At 37.1% G+C, this 15,086-nt stretch overlaps 1 protein-coding gene across 1 annotated transcript in view; it reads left to right on the top strand.

The window, feature by feature from the left end:
* The window catches only part of f8 (coagulation factor VIII, procoagulant component), a 29,630-nt gene extending 15,199 nt beyond the window's left edge, over window positions 1–14,431 (top strand). Inside the window, exons 17-25 of the mRNA XM_051650533.1 lie at window positions 975–1,157; window positions 1,742–1,858; window positions 2,469–2,540; window positions 4,924–5,009; window positions 5,366–5,527; window positions 8,043–8,187; window positions 9,427–9,575; window positions 11,211–11,393; window positions 13,165–14,431. Coding sequence (XP_051506493.1) covers window positions 975–1,157; window positions 1,742–1,858; window positions 2,469–2,540; window positions 4,924–5,009; window positions 5,366–5,527; window positions 8,043–8,187; window positions 9,427–9,575; window positions 11,211–11,393; window positions 13,165–13,320 — 1,253 coding nt within the window. The 3' untranslated portion in view covers window positions 13,321–14,431. The remainder of the gene's footprint in view (window positions 1–974; window positions 1,158–1,741; window positions 1,859–2,468; window positions 2,541–4,923; window positions 5,010–5,365; window positions 5,528–8,042; window positions 8,188–9,426; window positions 9,576–11,210; window positions 11,394–13,164) is intronic.
* The last annotated feature ends 655 nt before the right edge of the window (window positions 14,432–15,086 follow it).

Below are 15,086 nucleotides of genomic sequence, written 5' to 3'. Positions count from 1 at the left end.
GAGTCTGAATTACTAAAATAACGAGAAGTTTCCATCACCTAATTATTATTAACTAATTATTAAAATAAATTATTTTGCTATTTAGAAACTCTAAATTATTATAGTTATTCCGACACGCTGTGAACACAGCAAAAGATTACGTCAGCTGTGTAATGTTAGAGCTGAATAACATTTGTCTCTAAATGTCAAACACTTCTGTGCTTTTCTTAAGTAGAATACTTGACACTCAATATTAAAGGAATGTTCTGGGTTCAATAGTTAGTTAAGCTCTATCAACAGCATTTGTGGCATAATATTGATTACCGCAACAAATATTTTCACATTTATTTATCGGAAAAAATTGTGGTTACTGTAAGGCACTTACAATGGAAGTGAATGGGGCCAGTCCATATACATTAAAATACACACAAAAGTATATCCACAAAATGTAAACATTATAAGTGTTAACATGATTTTAGTGTGAAAAAAATGGCTAACTTTATCAGTATAAAGTTATATCCAGTATTAGAACTTTGTTGTCATGATAAAGCGATTTTATCACACTAAAATCATGTTAACACATTTAATGTTTACATCTTGTAGCTATACTTTTGAAACGATGTGTATATTAATTCTTATTGGCTGGCCCCATTCACTTCCATTGTAAATGCCTCACTGTAATCGCGATGTTTAAATAAACGAGGGACGAGTCGGAAATATTTTTTGTGGTAATTTGCCAAAAACGCTGTCGATTGAGCTTAACTTGTATTGAACCCGGAATATTCCTTTAATATTGCAAACAGGATGTTAAGGATGTAACTTGTTGTGCCAGTTTTGCTAATTTGCTAATGCAGTTTTTACTAAATCTAAAAAAATGTTTTTGTAAACACGACTGAACATGAGACATGCATTGTGAGATACCGTACATTAGGATATCTTGTAAGAGCCATATTTATTGTGTCATGTTGTATTTTATTGTTACTTTTCACATGCAGCGATTAACGGCTATGTGGCAGAGACTCTTCCTGGCCTGATGGTTAAACAGTATCAGACGGCTCGCTGGCATCTCCTCAACGTTGGGAGCCAAGGCGAGTTTCATGCTGTACACTTCCACGGACTGCCGTTCAGTGTCGGAAAAGACCAGGAACACCGCATGGGAATCTTCAATCTCTATCCTGGTAAAATACACATATCCTTATTACTTTGCATGTGTGTGTGTGTGTGTGTGTGTGTGTGTGTGTGTGTGAGAGAGAGAGAGTGGTACAGATCACTGCCCACAGATACAGACATCAGCATTGGAGAGACATTCACAAATATGTTCTCTCACATTACATCTAAGACTACATATTTAATATTGCCTCAGTGGGTGAATCTCACGAAAACATGCCTGAGTAACCTCAGTCACCCAAAAGGAAAAGGGGAAAAAAATAAAATAATTGTTTACAGAAAGGTAATGAAACCTTAATAAGGATCATTAAGATATTTTATCTTTTTAAATAAAAAAATATTTAATATATAATTTTTTATATATGTAATTTATATAATATATTATTTAGTAATTTTATCATAAAAAAATATATAATATATAATTTTTATTTTTTAATACAGTAATGAGATGAGGGGTTCTTAATTTTAATTAAAATAATGTCAATATGATCTTAATTGATTTAAAAATGTATTATCTTATTTTCTCTTTTAATTTTGGAAATTATTATTATTATTATCATTTTAATTAATTCAGTCATCTTCAATTGTTCTCCAGGTGTGTTTGTGACCGTGGAGATAAGGCCAGCCATAGTGGGCACCTGGTTAATAGAGTGCACTATAGGAGAACATCAGCTGGCTGGCATGAGAGCCAAACTATTGGTCTATGACCCTCGTAAGTGCTTAAAACAGGGTCTCTCTTCCTCTACCGGAGATTTTCATGGATACCCCTGAATAGTTAAAGGGATTGTTCACCCCAAAATGAAAATTCTCTCATCATTTACTCACTCTCATGCCATCTCAGATGTGAATGACTTACTTCTGATGAACACAAACAAAGATTTTTAGAAGAATATCTCAGCTCTGTAGGTCCATACAATGCAAGTGAATGGTTGCCAGAACTTTGAAGATCCAAAAAGCACATAAAGGCAGCATAAAATGAATCCAGAAGACTGGTTTAAGACTTAAATATTGATCTGTTTCTTGCCCACACCTATTATATCGCTTCTGAAGATATGGATTAAACCACAGGAGTCATATGGATTACTTCTATGCTGCTTTTTTATGCTTTTTGGACCTTCAAAGTTTTGGCCACCATTCACATGCATTGTATGGACCTACAAAGCCTCACATATTCTAAAAATCTTCATCTGTGTTCAGCAGAAGAAAGAAAGTCAAACACATCTGGGATGGCATGAGGGTGAGTAAATGAAAAATAATTTTCATTTTGGGGTGAACTGTTCCTTTAATGGACACCTGAAACTAACAGATTTTTTTTTTTACAGGTTGTGTTCAGCCGTTAGGAATGCAATCAGGATGGATTAGCAATAATCAAATAACAGCTTCTGATCAATATGGTAAGACCAAAAAATGCAACGTAAAAACACCACAAAGAAATACTTTTGTATCTGTCTATAATCTGTCTATTGGATGAGACAGTTATGGGTGATTCTTCAATAAGGAGTGAACTTTTCTGAATATATATATATATATATATATATATATTAAAGAAAACAGTCTTTCTAGTTTTAAAGGATAGATTATAAATGCTTTAAACATTTTTTATATTGAGTCTCTTTAAAGGTGTTGTAAGCAAACAAATTTTTTTCATGGAATGTATGCAAGAAATGCTAACATTCACTGACAGATATGAATGAAATAAGTGTCCTGAGATATCTCACCAACAGCGAACATAAATGTGTCTGCGGGCTGTGGACGGTGACGCTTTCTGCCTGTCAATCATTTTGCACGTTCTCATAGTACTGTAGTTGCAGCAAATTATTGAGGCTTAATGCCATTTTTATGCCATATTGCTCATAACAGTTGTCAGTTGAGGGCGCTATTTTGCTGCTGTTGTTTTTGAAAACCATTTCTGCTCCTGTCGGTCTCAATAAAGCTCATTTGGTATCTTTGGTGTACAGGGTTTTGGAAAAAGGGGGCGTGGCTAAACAGCTCAGCTTGGGGAAATTCTGGAACAGCTAAAATCACTTACAGCACCTTTAATTACTCGATTTCTTGTTTGACTTTCCCCTACTTAGACTTTTTAACTTTCTCTATAATAAATTAATAAAAAGTGTTAAATCAGGGACATTTTCAGTTATTTTGGTATTTTTGTATACAATTTGTTTAATTTTTTTCATAACATTCAATCACTGTCGCCAATAATGCTGTCATCACCATCACGGCAAGCATTTTAGATAAGTTTATAAATGCGATGAATTGTATAAGTTTTACTTCATTATACGGTGACCATGTTTCAGGCTTTACCGGATGTAATTTTGATGCCTATATATTTTACAGTTCACTACCGTTTATATAATTAAATGATATAAACTTGATATACTAACTTTCTGGATCTATAAAAGTCTGCTTTTAACTTTAAAATGTATTTTTAATCACCAGTAACTACAAAAGACCACATGACGACTTAAAGTTCATCAAGTGTGACTTATAATTAATACACATGTAGAGACACAAACACAAAACACCATCAGATTAACACGTGAAATTAAAATAATTCAATAAACATTAACTACACTACATAAAATATAAACCAAAACACCCTACATAGCTGATATTAAAAATAAGAAGAAACATAACTATTCCCAAAAATATAATGAAATGTGATGGGTCACGCATGAAATTTTAAGAACACCTGATTATTGTTTTTATTGTAATTTTTAAACATAATATAAATATTTACTGTTAATTAAATGGTAAAATCTTGACTTTTTACATCTAAAAAAAACAATATTTTACCGTAAAAATACATGTATTGTCTTGTTGACTATATTATAATTTTTAACCGTATATGTTAAGGTAACTACCCATTAACCAACTAAAGTTTTTTACTAGCATTTTTACATTCTTTTACTGTTAAAATTACGGATATTTTTTACAGTGTAGATTTATAAGGTGTCTTTACCAATTCGGTTAGTATTTGAACATTTTAAAGCTGAAGTGTCTTAGTTCTGCACCACCGAACGGAATTGCAAAAATAAACATTGTTTTCAAACAGCTTTCTCCATTGGTTGAATCACTGTTGTTGTGTCAGGCTGGACGGGTCACTCAAAACAAACAGAGGAATCTTTAAAGCGCCACAAAGACACAGTGTTTACAGTTTTTCTCCCCAGTTTGGAATGCCCAATTCCCAGTGCGCTCTAAGTCCTCGTGGTGGTGTAGTGACTCGCCTCAATCCGGGTGGAGGAGGACGAATCTCAGTTACCTCCGCATCTGACACCGTCAATCCGCGCATCTTATCACGTGGCTTGTTGAGCGCTACTGCGGAGACCTAGCGCGTGTGGAGGCGTCACGCTATTCTCCTCGGCATCCATGCGCAACTCGCCACGCGCCCCACCGAGAACGAGAACCACATTATAGTGACCACGAGGAGGTTACCCCATGTGACTCTACCCACCCTAGCAACCGGGCCAATTTGGTTCCTTAGGAGACCTGGCTGGAGTCACTCAGCATGCCCTGGATTCGAACTCGCGACTCCAGGGGTGGTAGTCAGCGTCAAAACTCGCTGAGATACCCAGGCCCCCTAGTGTTTACAGTTTTTGAGAAAATGAACCTATGAATGGCTTACTAATATGCAGAGACAACTATTAGTTTGCAACCGAAAAAGTTACACACTTCAGCTTTAATTCTGAAGCAGTCTAATTAAAGAATCACCCTAAAATTGTTAATTACAAATAATTCCACATTTATATAAATGCTAAAATCCCATTTCTCTTCAAGGGGACTGGAAGCCCAGTTTAGCTCGACTGGAGTTATCGGGATCTGTTAATGCCTGGATGGGCGTCAGCACAAACTCTTGGCTCCAGGTAAAACAGTTCAAAGGAAAAGTTTTCTCAGTCATGGACCACGATGATTCAACTGCATTTTTATGGTTAAGAATAACATCATAAAACCGCTATGAGATATCTGTTGCTCATAATGTATATCAGAATGTTATGTGGACAACAGTGACTCCTTAGCCAGTCACGGCACATTTTTCTTTCACTGTAAGCAAGAAATAGTTTTGAAATACTATAAATAGTATTTCATAGTAAACTTTGTTAACCTTTGCTCCAATATCAATGTCTGTGTGATACTGTCTGAGAGACAGGGAGCATAGGGAAGACTTGCTGACTGTACATTATCCCTGACAATTCTTCTATCTTCGTTTTTTATGTGTAAGGTGGATCTCTTAAAGCCCATGATCCTTCATGGGATTCAGACTCAAGGTGCGAAGACCTCAATGGGTTTGAGTGAGTCCTTCACTGTATTGTACAGCATCAGTTACAGCAAAGACAAGGAGAACTGGACCACCTACAGAGGAAACAGCACCAAATCGAATTACGTCAGTATCAACATTTCACTAAGTGTTCACTAAAAGGACATATTCTACACATTTGTTGTTATTTATGTTTCTCGAAAACAATTTAGTCCATTTTAGACCATTTTCCACCAGGCTGGTTTTGCTACTGTACCTTTAAGGCATGTAATAGACCTCTGTTATGATTAGCTAACATCTTTGCATGTGAAATGAGTAACACCGGCTCCACCAATGTTTTTGAATAGGTGCTGATGCGTAAATGTGACCTGTCATATGTTAATGAGCTCGTGGTTGTGATGTGAAAATGACAATATCTGATACTGAACAAACTGTTTTTTTTGCAGTTTAGTTTCAGAGTGCACCGGGGAGGACGTTTTGCGTTGTGAAAGTTAGAGTATGTCTACATAGTATTATGCCAAAACTATTGCAAAGGAGCAAGAAAGCTTCTGTTTTCCATGATACGCCCCTTTTGAAAGGGCATCCTACTCTTATAGAATGAACGTTTTTGCAATTTGACTTTTATGTGCCGTCTTCTACATTTGCAGTTTCCTAGGAGCTACAACAGTGTTTAATTCACATTCACACAAATCACAAGTTCCACGGCTGATTATGACTTCATAAACACTTATTTTTTGCTCTATTACTTACACACTGCTGATATGATATCGAAACACTTTTACTATAATGCATCATTTGAAAAACGACACACTTTAATGTTTGTATTACATTAACACACTTATTCCAACATGAAAAGCTTGCGCAGTAGCTCACCTGAAATAGTGTTGGACTTTGGACTCGGAGGACCGAGGCTCAAGCCCAGCCAAACACACAAACTGACACGTGAGCTGAAAGTGCCATAGAAACGACACAAAATGACGTGGTTGCTTCAGAAAGTGTGCTTTCGATGTGGCATTTCCTTTAAGGACACTATCAGTTAGGTTTAGGTCAAAGTTTTAGGTTAGGGAGGTACGTTTTAGTCATTAAAACCTCCATCAGAGACCCCGTTTCTGGTGATCCGATCACATGTGGTCAGCCCTAAATACAGGTTAAAATGGGGTCTAAAATGTTTTGTGATCAGATCACAGAAACCACATATGAATGTGGTCAAAAACGCATGTGGCCACATCACATTTGAGGTATGTAATGCATCCCGGCACCTGTGTGCATCCCGGCAGCAGTGAAGCACCACCTCTCACCTGTCAATCAACCACTGCGCTAAAACAAGAGTTTAAACTTTGCCATTTATGAGTGGCTTTAAAAAGAAATAACCGTCCGATCTGGCACACCACCCCTGGAGTCACAAGTTCGAATCTAGGGTGTGCTGAGTGACTCCAGCCAGGTCTCCTAAGCAACCAAATTGGCCCAGTTGCTAAGGAGGGTAGAGTCACATGGAGTAACCTCTTCGTGGTCGCTATAATGTGGTTCTCGCTCTCGGTGGGGCGCGTGGTGAGTTGTGCGTGGATGCCGCGAAGAATAGCGTGAAGCCTCCACACGCTATGTCTCCACGGTAACAAGCTCAACAAGCCACATGATATGATGCGCGGATTGACGGTCGCAGACGCGGAGGCAACTGAGATTCGTCCTCCGCCACCCGGATTGAGGCGAGTCACTACGCCACCACGAGGACTTAGAGCGCATTGGGAATTGGGCATTCAAAATTGTGGCGAAAAGGGGAGAAAAAAAAAAGCAAATACACACACAATCACGAGAGCTTCACGGATCTTCTTTAGTGTGTCTGAGATCAACACTGATGACAAGCACGAACACCAAGCTCCTTTAATACAGGTAATCCACTAAAATAACGGATAATTCTGCTTGAAGTGTTGCGTTTGTGCTTTCAACCGAATCTGGGAGAAACAGTGAGCTGTTTTTTGCGCTTTCTATGTCTTTTCTGACTTTGTTGTGCTTTAATATCATGCAGTAACACGCTGACATAGTGATTGAGATATGTCGTCATGAAACAGAGACCCTCCCCTCCAAATCCGAACACAAGTGGTCACAGGAGACACATTTAAATGACCGGGTGTAAGTGGCCATGTGTCTCACCTGACCACATGTGATCGGATCTCCGAAAACACATCTTAATACCAGGTGGAAACGGGGCCTAACATTCACCTTAAAAACCTCGTCTGATTACGACGCCATTTCACTCGCTTTTGGCGCCCCCTGCTGGACATTTCATTGGGAAACTGCAGCCAAACGTGTAATGAAGCACGTAATTTCGTTTTGGAAAAATGTTGCCACGGTCTTGTAATTTTCATGAGATCAGGCTGTAAAAGGGACTAACAACCAAAATAACTGAGAATGTAATAAGCATACAGAAGTATACAGGAGCAGCTCTGAACACCACTGAAAACACATAGACAGCCCCAAACTTCCTTAAACCATCACAAACCATGAAACTTACACATTTAATCATTCCACTGAAATAGTTCTGCTTTGAGTTGAGAAATGTATACTATTTTTATATCCTTCATAATTTGAGTATTATTCATCCCTGACATGTTGCTGAATGGTTTTCTTGTTTATTTGACATCAGACCTTCAATGGAAACATGGACGCTACCAAAATTAAAGAAAATTTGTTTTCTCCGCCCATTGTGGGACGTTATATCCGGATTCACCCTCTGACCTTTCCAAAACAGCCCACCCTGAGGATCGAACTGCTGGGGTGTGACCTAAATAGTGAGTGAATACAGACATGCACACATTGTCATGATAGTATTGTCTAATGATGGAGAAGAGGAGGAAGACAGAGTAAAAATAGAAGATGTTTTCACACAAACAATGCATCGACTAGGAAACAAGTGAATAATGGGACTGTCATTATTATTGTTACAGTATGAAAAGACTTTGATGGTCTTTTTAAAGGGATAGTTCAACCAAAAAAAAACAAAAACAAATTATCTCATCATTTACTCACCCTCATGCCATCCCATATGTGTATGACTTTCTTCTGCTGAACACAAAGATTTTTAGAAGAATATCTCAGCTCTGTAGGTCCTTTCAATGCAAGTGATTGGTGGCCAGAACTTTGAAGGTCCAAAAAGCACATAAAGGCAGCATAAAAGTAATCCATAAGATTCCATTGGTTAAATCCATGTCTTCTGAAGTGATATGATAGGTGTGGGTGAGATACAGATCAGTATTTAAGTCCTTTTTTACTACAAATCTCCACTTTCACTTTCACATTCTGAAAGTGTAGGTGAAAGTGGAGATTTATAATAAAGAAGGATTTAAATAATGGTCTGTTTCTCACCCAAAGCAATTGCATCGCTTCAGAATACATGGATTTAACCAATGGAGTCATATGGACTCCATACTTTTATGCTGCCTTTATGTGCTTTTTGGACCTTCAAAGTTCTGGTCACCATCCGTTTGCATTGTATGGACCTACAGAGCTAAAAAATATTCTTCTAAAAATCTTTATTTTTGTTCAGCAGAAGAAAGTCATACATCTGGGATGGCATGAAGGTGAGTAAATTATCAGAGAATTTTCATTTTTGGGTGAACTCACTTTAAATAGTACATTTTTTTTTTTTTTGTATTAGGATGTAAGCATTTAAATGTGGAAATAGGAAAGCTTTGGATGGTTTTGGTTTTTATTCGACTGCCTGTCATCATACTGTACCTTCAAAGAGATGAGAATTCACCTCCAACTTTCACTAAAGCTTCGTATTCTTTACATCTCCATTTTTTCTTTGTTGACACACTCTCCCTTGGCGCACTCCTTCCTTGTAGTATTTGGTGGCAGATCAATAACGGCTTCACGGGCTTCATTATGAAAGGAAAGTTGGGGTAGAAAGTTTCAGATGTCTTTCCAGAAAGAGCTGAATAAGATGTCAATAATGAGGCATTGCTGTATATTCACAGTACATCAATAACTTTTAGAGTAATTTGAGTATGCACGTTTGTGTTCGTCAGGTTGTTCTTTGCCATTGGGAATGCAGCGCGGGTGGATTCCCAGCAGTAGTATCAGCGCATCATCGTTCCTGAACAAGTGGTTACTCTCGTGGAGTCCAGACCTTGCCCGACTCCACCAGAAAGGGCGTGCAAATGCATGGAGGCCCAAGGTAGGAGGTGTTATATTACCGTAGTTAACCTCTTTATCAATCTATCCTTCCAGCCATCTATCTATCATTCATCCCCCCATCCTTTCCTCCATTTCATACCATCATCCATATTCATAGATCCAATTACTACACATTTTTCTTCTAGACTTGAGGTTGATTTATAGTCTTCTCTCTACTCTATTTGTGTTTTCTAGCCCCATTGTGAAAGTGTTTCCTCTAACTTGTCTGTCTGTGTGTAAGTGAGACGATCACTTTATTGTCTCACTCTCTTTATTTTTAGTTATCGCTCTGTTTATTTCCTCCTCAAGTGAGATTGCACACAGAGAGCAAGCGCTGTCAGTGCAGCAGATTTATGAGTCATTTAAAGTGATTTAGAGAGCAGCTCAGATCCACAAATAATTCTGTTCTGCATACTAACTTAACTCATTTACACTTGGAGAAAACTGCAGCTCTGAAATTAATAGACTGTCACTCCATTCACACAAAAAGTACCAGTCACAAAGTTTTACAAAATACTAAAATTATCATCTCAAAAAAACAACATAATATGTGTTTGTTTGTTTTTCTGTTTTTGGGTGATTTTGGGCACTTTCATGTACAAATGTAAATGTATTTTGAGCTGGTTTTTTTAATTTTTTTTAAATTTTTTTATTTGAAGGTCACATTAAAACTGACTTGGAAATGTTTTACCAGGCCTTCACTGTTTATTTTTGGTACTTTTCAAATGCTTTTATGTACAGATTTGTACTTTTTTAGCCTTGTCGCGGACCTAGACATTCAATATTAAACTATGAAAATCCATTATAGAAATACTAATTATTACATATTAAAAACTCTGATAATCTAAACAAAGAGTGAAATAAAAATAAACCATTTCAATATTTATTATGTGAAAATAATTTCTATCAATTCTTCAAAAATTACGACTGTCGCACAATTTTGTCCCTAGTTTTTTCAAAAGTTAGTGTACTTGTTCACCAAGTCGGAAAATATTTTCAGTGAAGAGCATGCTTGAGATGAAGTATGAAGAAAATATCACTTGTGAGCAGAATAATTTTATTGGGCATCATTTCCAATCAAGCTGTACTTTTGCTAAATTACACCAAAAGTGTGTTTATTTAGGATACATAAAATGTTAGCTATAAAATTAGCCTTAGAAAGACAAAGGAGTTAGCTATTTAAAAAACGTTAAAATATCAATTTCCATCAGCGTAATTTCCACCATAGAATTCTATTAAACACAATACATTGGAAATGACACTGTGGTGGGAATTTTCATGACTTTCAAAAAAAAATAAAAATAAAAAAATAAAATAAAATTTTGTACATAAATCCTCTGTGATGCATGAACATACACTGTTGGACATTTTGAGTGTAAAAAATGTTTTAAGACATTCAAACTTTACTTTTGAGAAGTGCTTAAAGTTGATGATACACCTTGTATTTCTAGCTTGAGTACAACATTATAAAACATTTAATCTTTCTCTTGGGTTGTGTAGTTTCTTTGGGGTTGTGTAGATTCCTTCCTGGGTGTTGCAAGTTTTTATAGGTGTGAAAAGCCCCATTGCAAAGATATTGAAATTGTAAAATTCATCATTGTAAATTCTCTCTCTCTCCCTCTCTCTCTCTCTGCAGACCAGTAACCCTTATGAGTGGTTACAGGTGGACTTTATTTCTATGAAGCGAGTGACAGGTGTAGTGACGCAGGGCGCTCGATCTGTACTCAAACAGATAATGGTCACTGAATTTACCGTCTCCGTAAGCAACAATGGCCACATATGGACCAGTGTGAAGGAAAAAGACACAGATCAAGAGAAGGTGTGTTTTCAATTTTGTGGATTAATGTGTATGTATTATGGCTGTCAGTTTAACTCTTTAATTCAGTGTGATTAATTATATAAAAAAAATAATAAATGTAATTAATCATGTCACCGGACCATAATAAGGAATATTCCTATCATCAGAGCAATTCAAGCTTGAAATACCACCTGTTTTCAGCAGGGGGCAGTAAGCGGAACTCCAGCTGTAAAGGCAACGTGCAGCTGTACAGAGAACAAACCAAACTCTTGCTTGACGCTAGCGATAACACAAGATGAGAACACATTCTTGCGTTCAAACACATCTCGATGAAGCGCAATTCCAAATGCAGGGATCTCAAGACCTGTTTTTGTTAGTTTCAAACTATGTTTAACTTGACACAGCGAGCTAAAAACATGTTTATGATGCAACGCAACCAAAGTGAAACACTCCAAATACGTCCATCTGACGCAGGTGTGCATTGAAGCATCCTTAGAAAACCCCTTATAATAAGTCTATCTTGGACGGATAGACGAATTCAGTTTGCAAAAAGGAATGCTGTGGATTATAGGCCAATGATTGGCTTATGTTCAATAATATGGAAATAGGGGGCCTGGGTAGCTCAGTGGTAAAGACGCTGGCTACCACCCCTGGAGTTCGCTAGTTCGAATCCCAGGGCGTGATGAGTGACTCCAGCCAGGTCTCCTAAGCAACCAAATTGGCCCGGTTGCTAGGGAGGGTAGAGACACATGGGGTAACCTCGTGATCGCTATAATGTGGTTCGTTCTCGGTGGGGCGCGTGGTGAGTTGAGCGTGGATGCCACGGTGGGTGGCATGAAGCCTCTGTGGCAACACGCTCAACAAGCCACGTGATAAGATGCGCGGGTTGACGATCTCAGACGCGGAGACAGCTGGGATTCATCCTCCGCCACCCGGACTGAGACTAATCACTACGTGACCACAAGGACTTAAAAGCACATTGGGAATTGGCCATTTCCCAAAAAATTGGGAGAAAAATAAAAATAAAAATAAAAAAATATGGAAATTCTAAAGCCGCTTTTTGTTTTGTCTTAACAATTTTTTACTCGTCTGTCTCAATAATGTCATTTTAATTATATGAATTAGAATAGTTATATTTAAATAATTATAAATGGGTCAGGATAATGTACAGTTATCGCACAATAAATCCCGACAGGGTGATCAGGACCCAGACGTGAAGCAGATATTTAAATATGCAATTAATTGTGATTAATTTAATTAATTAATCGGCATATCATGTAAATCGATTGACAGCCCTAGTATTTATTTTATTTATTTTACACCGCGTCCAAACCGGATGTGACACAATAAAGCGACCAGCAATAAAAGCGTTTGAAAACAATTAACAATAAAAGCTCTTCCATGTAAATCAGATTTATTAGTTTTAACCAGCCATGAAGAGCGACAGGACATTTTGTTGATCGCTTGGATTCTATCTCTGCAACGTAACATTGGGTAACTCTCATTGGTCCAAAATCCCGCTCCTCATAACTGTATACTAAACATCAAATATCTTTGATATTGGCTTGACTGTGATTGTGCAGCAGTTCATGAAATAATTTGTTTACAACTTGTACGTTTGACAAAGACGTTAACAGTTTTTACAACATGTAATTACTGTAATTCTGCCCTCAAATGAACGCAGCAAATTCTGTACAGGTGACAGGATAATATGGATTGAGATATGGATTATAGATGTACATTTTGTAACACAGAAATCCTGCATTCATGTTCATGTGATTTTATATTCTAGATCTTTGAAGGAAACGGAGAACCTGACGAGGAAGTGCTGAACGAGTTTGATCCTCCCCTGTTCACCCGCTTTATACGGATTCACCCAAAAGGCTGGGTCAATGACATCGCCCTGCGGGTGGAGTTTTTGGGGTGTGATACTCAACCAACAGTTTGAGAGAGAAATAGAGAGTTATTGTACGTAAACAAAGAGAGAGAGATACAGTACGTTTTTAACCCTAGCATTAAGTCCTTCTACCTAATTGTACAACATATTTAAAAACAACACAGCTTTTTCTGAACCCTCGTGAGCTGCCTTGCTACTCTCTACTTTGGCAACTACCTTCTAAGTCAGCATCCTAACCAAAATGAAACTTCATAAGTAACTAAATTCATTAGCCACCCATTAATTCCAATAGAGTCTGACGCTAGCATAATGCTAAGCTAATGACTAACGGATACTCTAATAAGCACTAAAAAACCACACAAATATTGGGTGAAATACTCCATTTTCAATTGAATTGAAACTATTTTTAGTCTATAATTTCAATAATCGTCACTTCCTACAACATTTTGCCTTCCCCATAAAGGACACATGCGATGCTGTCTTAGCATTAGGCTAAAATGAGATATCTCTTAAAGCAGCATTGTTTTGTTGCAAGAAGTTTGCACCCATGATGCCTAGAAATGCTGTCTTGGTAGGCGGCTCGCTTGGGTTTGGAACAGAGCCCATGTAAGCACTATTTAACAAGTCGTCAAGTAATTTGTATTTTTATAGCGCTTTTCACAACACACATCGTTTCAAAAGAGCTTTACAGTAAATTATGCTGTAACAGAAAAAAACACTACATAGGCTTTTGTTATGATCTGTAAAACATGATGATATGATTATTTAAGTGTTGCTTAAAAACCTGTTATGAACGGTTGTTAGTTATTAGAGATATAACTTGTAAGATATTAGTGTTATTCTGATCAATTTGCTGCTCATTTAATTAAACTACACAAACTGTTTGCTTTTGAGACATTATTTTGCTGAAGGAATACCACCAATATCTATTTTTCTAATAAATGTACACTTGCATATCAGTAGAGGTTTTCCACCTCACTGAAGATGGTTTTTATGGAAATTAGCCGTTTGTATACTGGTCTGCAATAACTACTGAATCAGTCATATGCTGTATTTTTGTATTTTGCACTGTGAAACAGTTTTACTATTTACTATGATGAGACTATTTTCTACAGTATTTAAAGTGTTCAATTGTGTCAATAAAAAAGACCATAAAACTCAATACTTTCCCCTCAATCTTTTTTTTTTTTTTGACAGATATTATTCTTTCACAGTTTGTGTTTTCCTCCCTTTTGTTATGCAGGCAATAAAGCTCTGTTTTCAAAGTCAGCAATCCAACTTTATTATTATTCCTTAGTGTAATATAGTCTTTTGTGCCTCTGTCACTATAAAATGTGTGAAATTAATAGCTATTGGTGACTGTTTATTGTGCACGGTTATGAAAGAGAGACACGGACAGACTCAAAATCAGAAACAGAACAGGCCTGCAGGAATACGATAACGTTTACATGTTCTGGCGCAGATAAAAAGTGAGCGAACTATCAGTTCCTGTTTGACAGGAAGTGCTGTTGTGGATGTGTTTAGTTTGGAGGGCGAGTGAAGGCCTGACTTTGAGAGAGCGATGTTGGTGATCTATTGTACCTGTTATCTCACTGAAGACAAACACTGTGGCTTGAGGACCAAACATACATTACAACAGCTACATTACGTAATGTTTACGTGCTCAATCTTACACCGATTATTCTTAATAAGCCTACTAGTTATCATGTAAACACCTTAAACGGCTTTCTTTAATTGTTGTAAGGTCATAAACGGTTTAAGCAAACCATCGACACACAAAGATTTTTGCCCATTTCCTTGATTTTGCGTTGAATGTA

The sequence above is a fragment of the Myxocyprinus asiaticus genome, chromosome 22 (genome assembly GCF_019703515.2).
Source record: "Myxocyprinus asiaticus isolate MX2 ecotype Aquarium Trade chromosome 22, UBuf_Myxa_2, whole genome shotgun sequence".
NCBI lineage: Eukaryota > Metazoa > Chordata > Actinopteri > Cypriniformes > Catostomidae > Myxocyprinus > Myxocyprinus asiaticus.
Note: the sequence above shows the minus strand (reverse complement) of the source record. Positions and strands in the feature narration are given on the sequence as shown.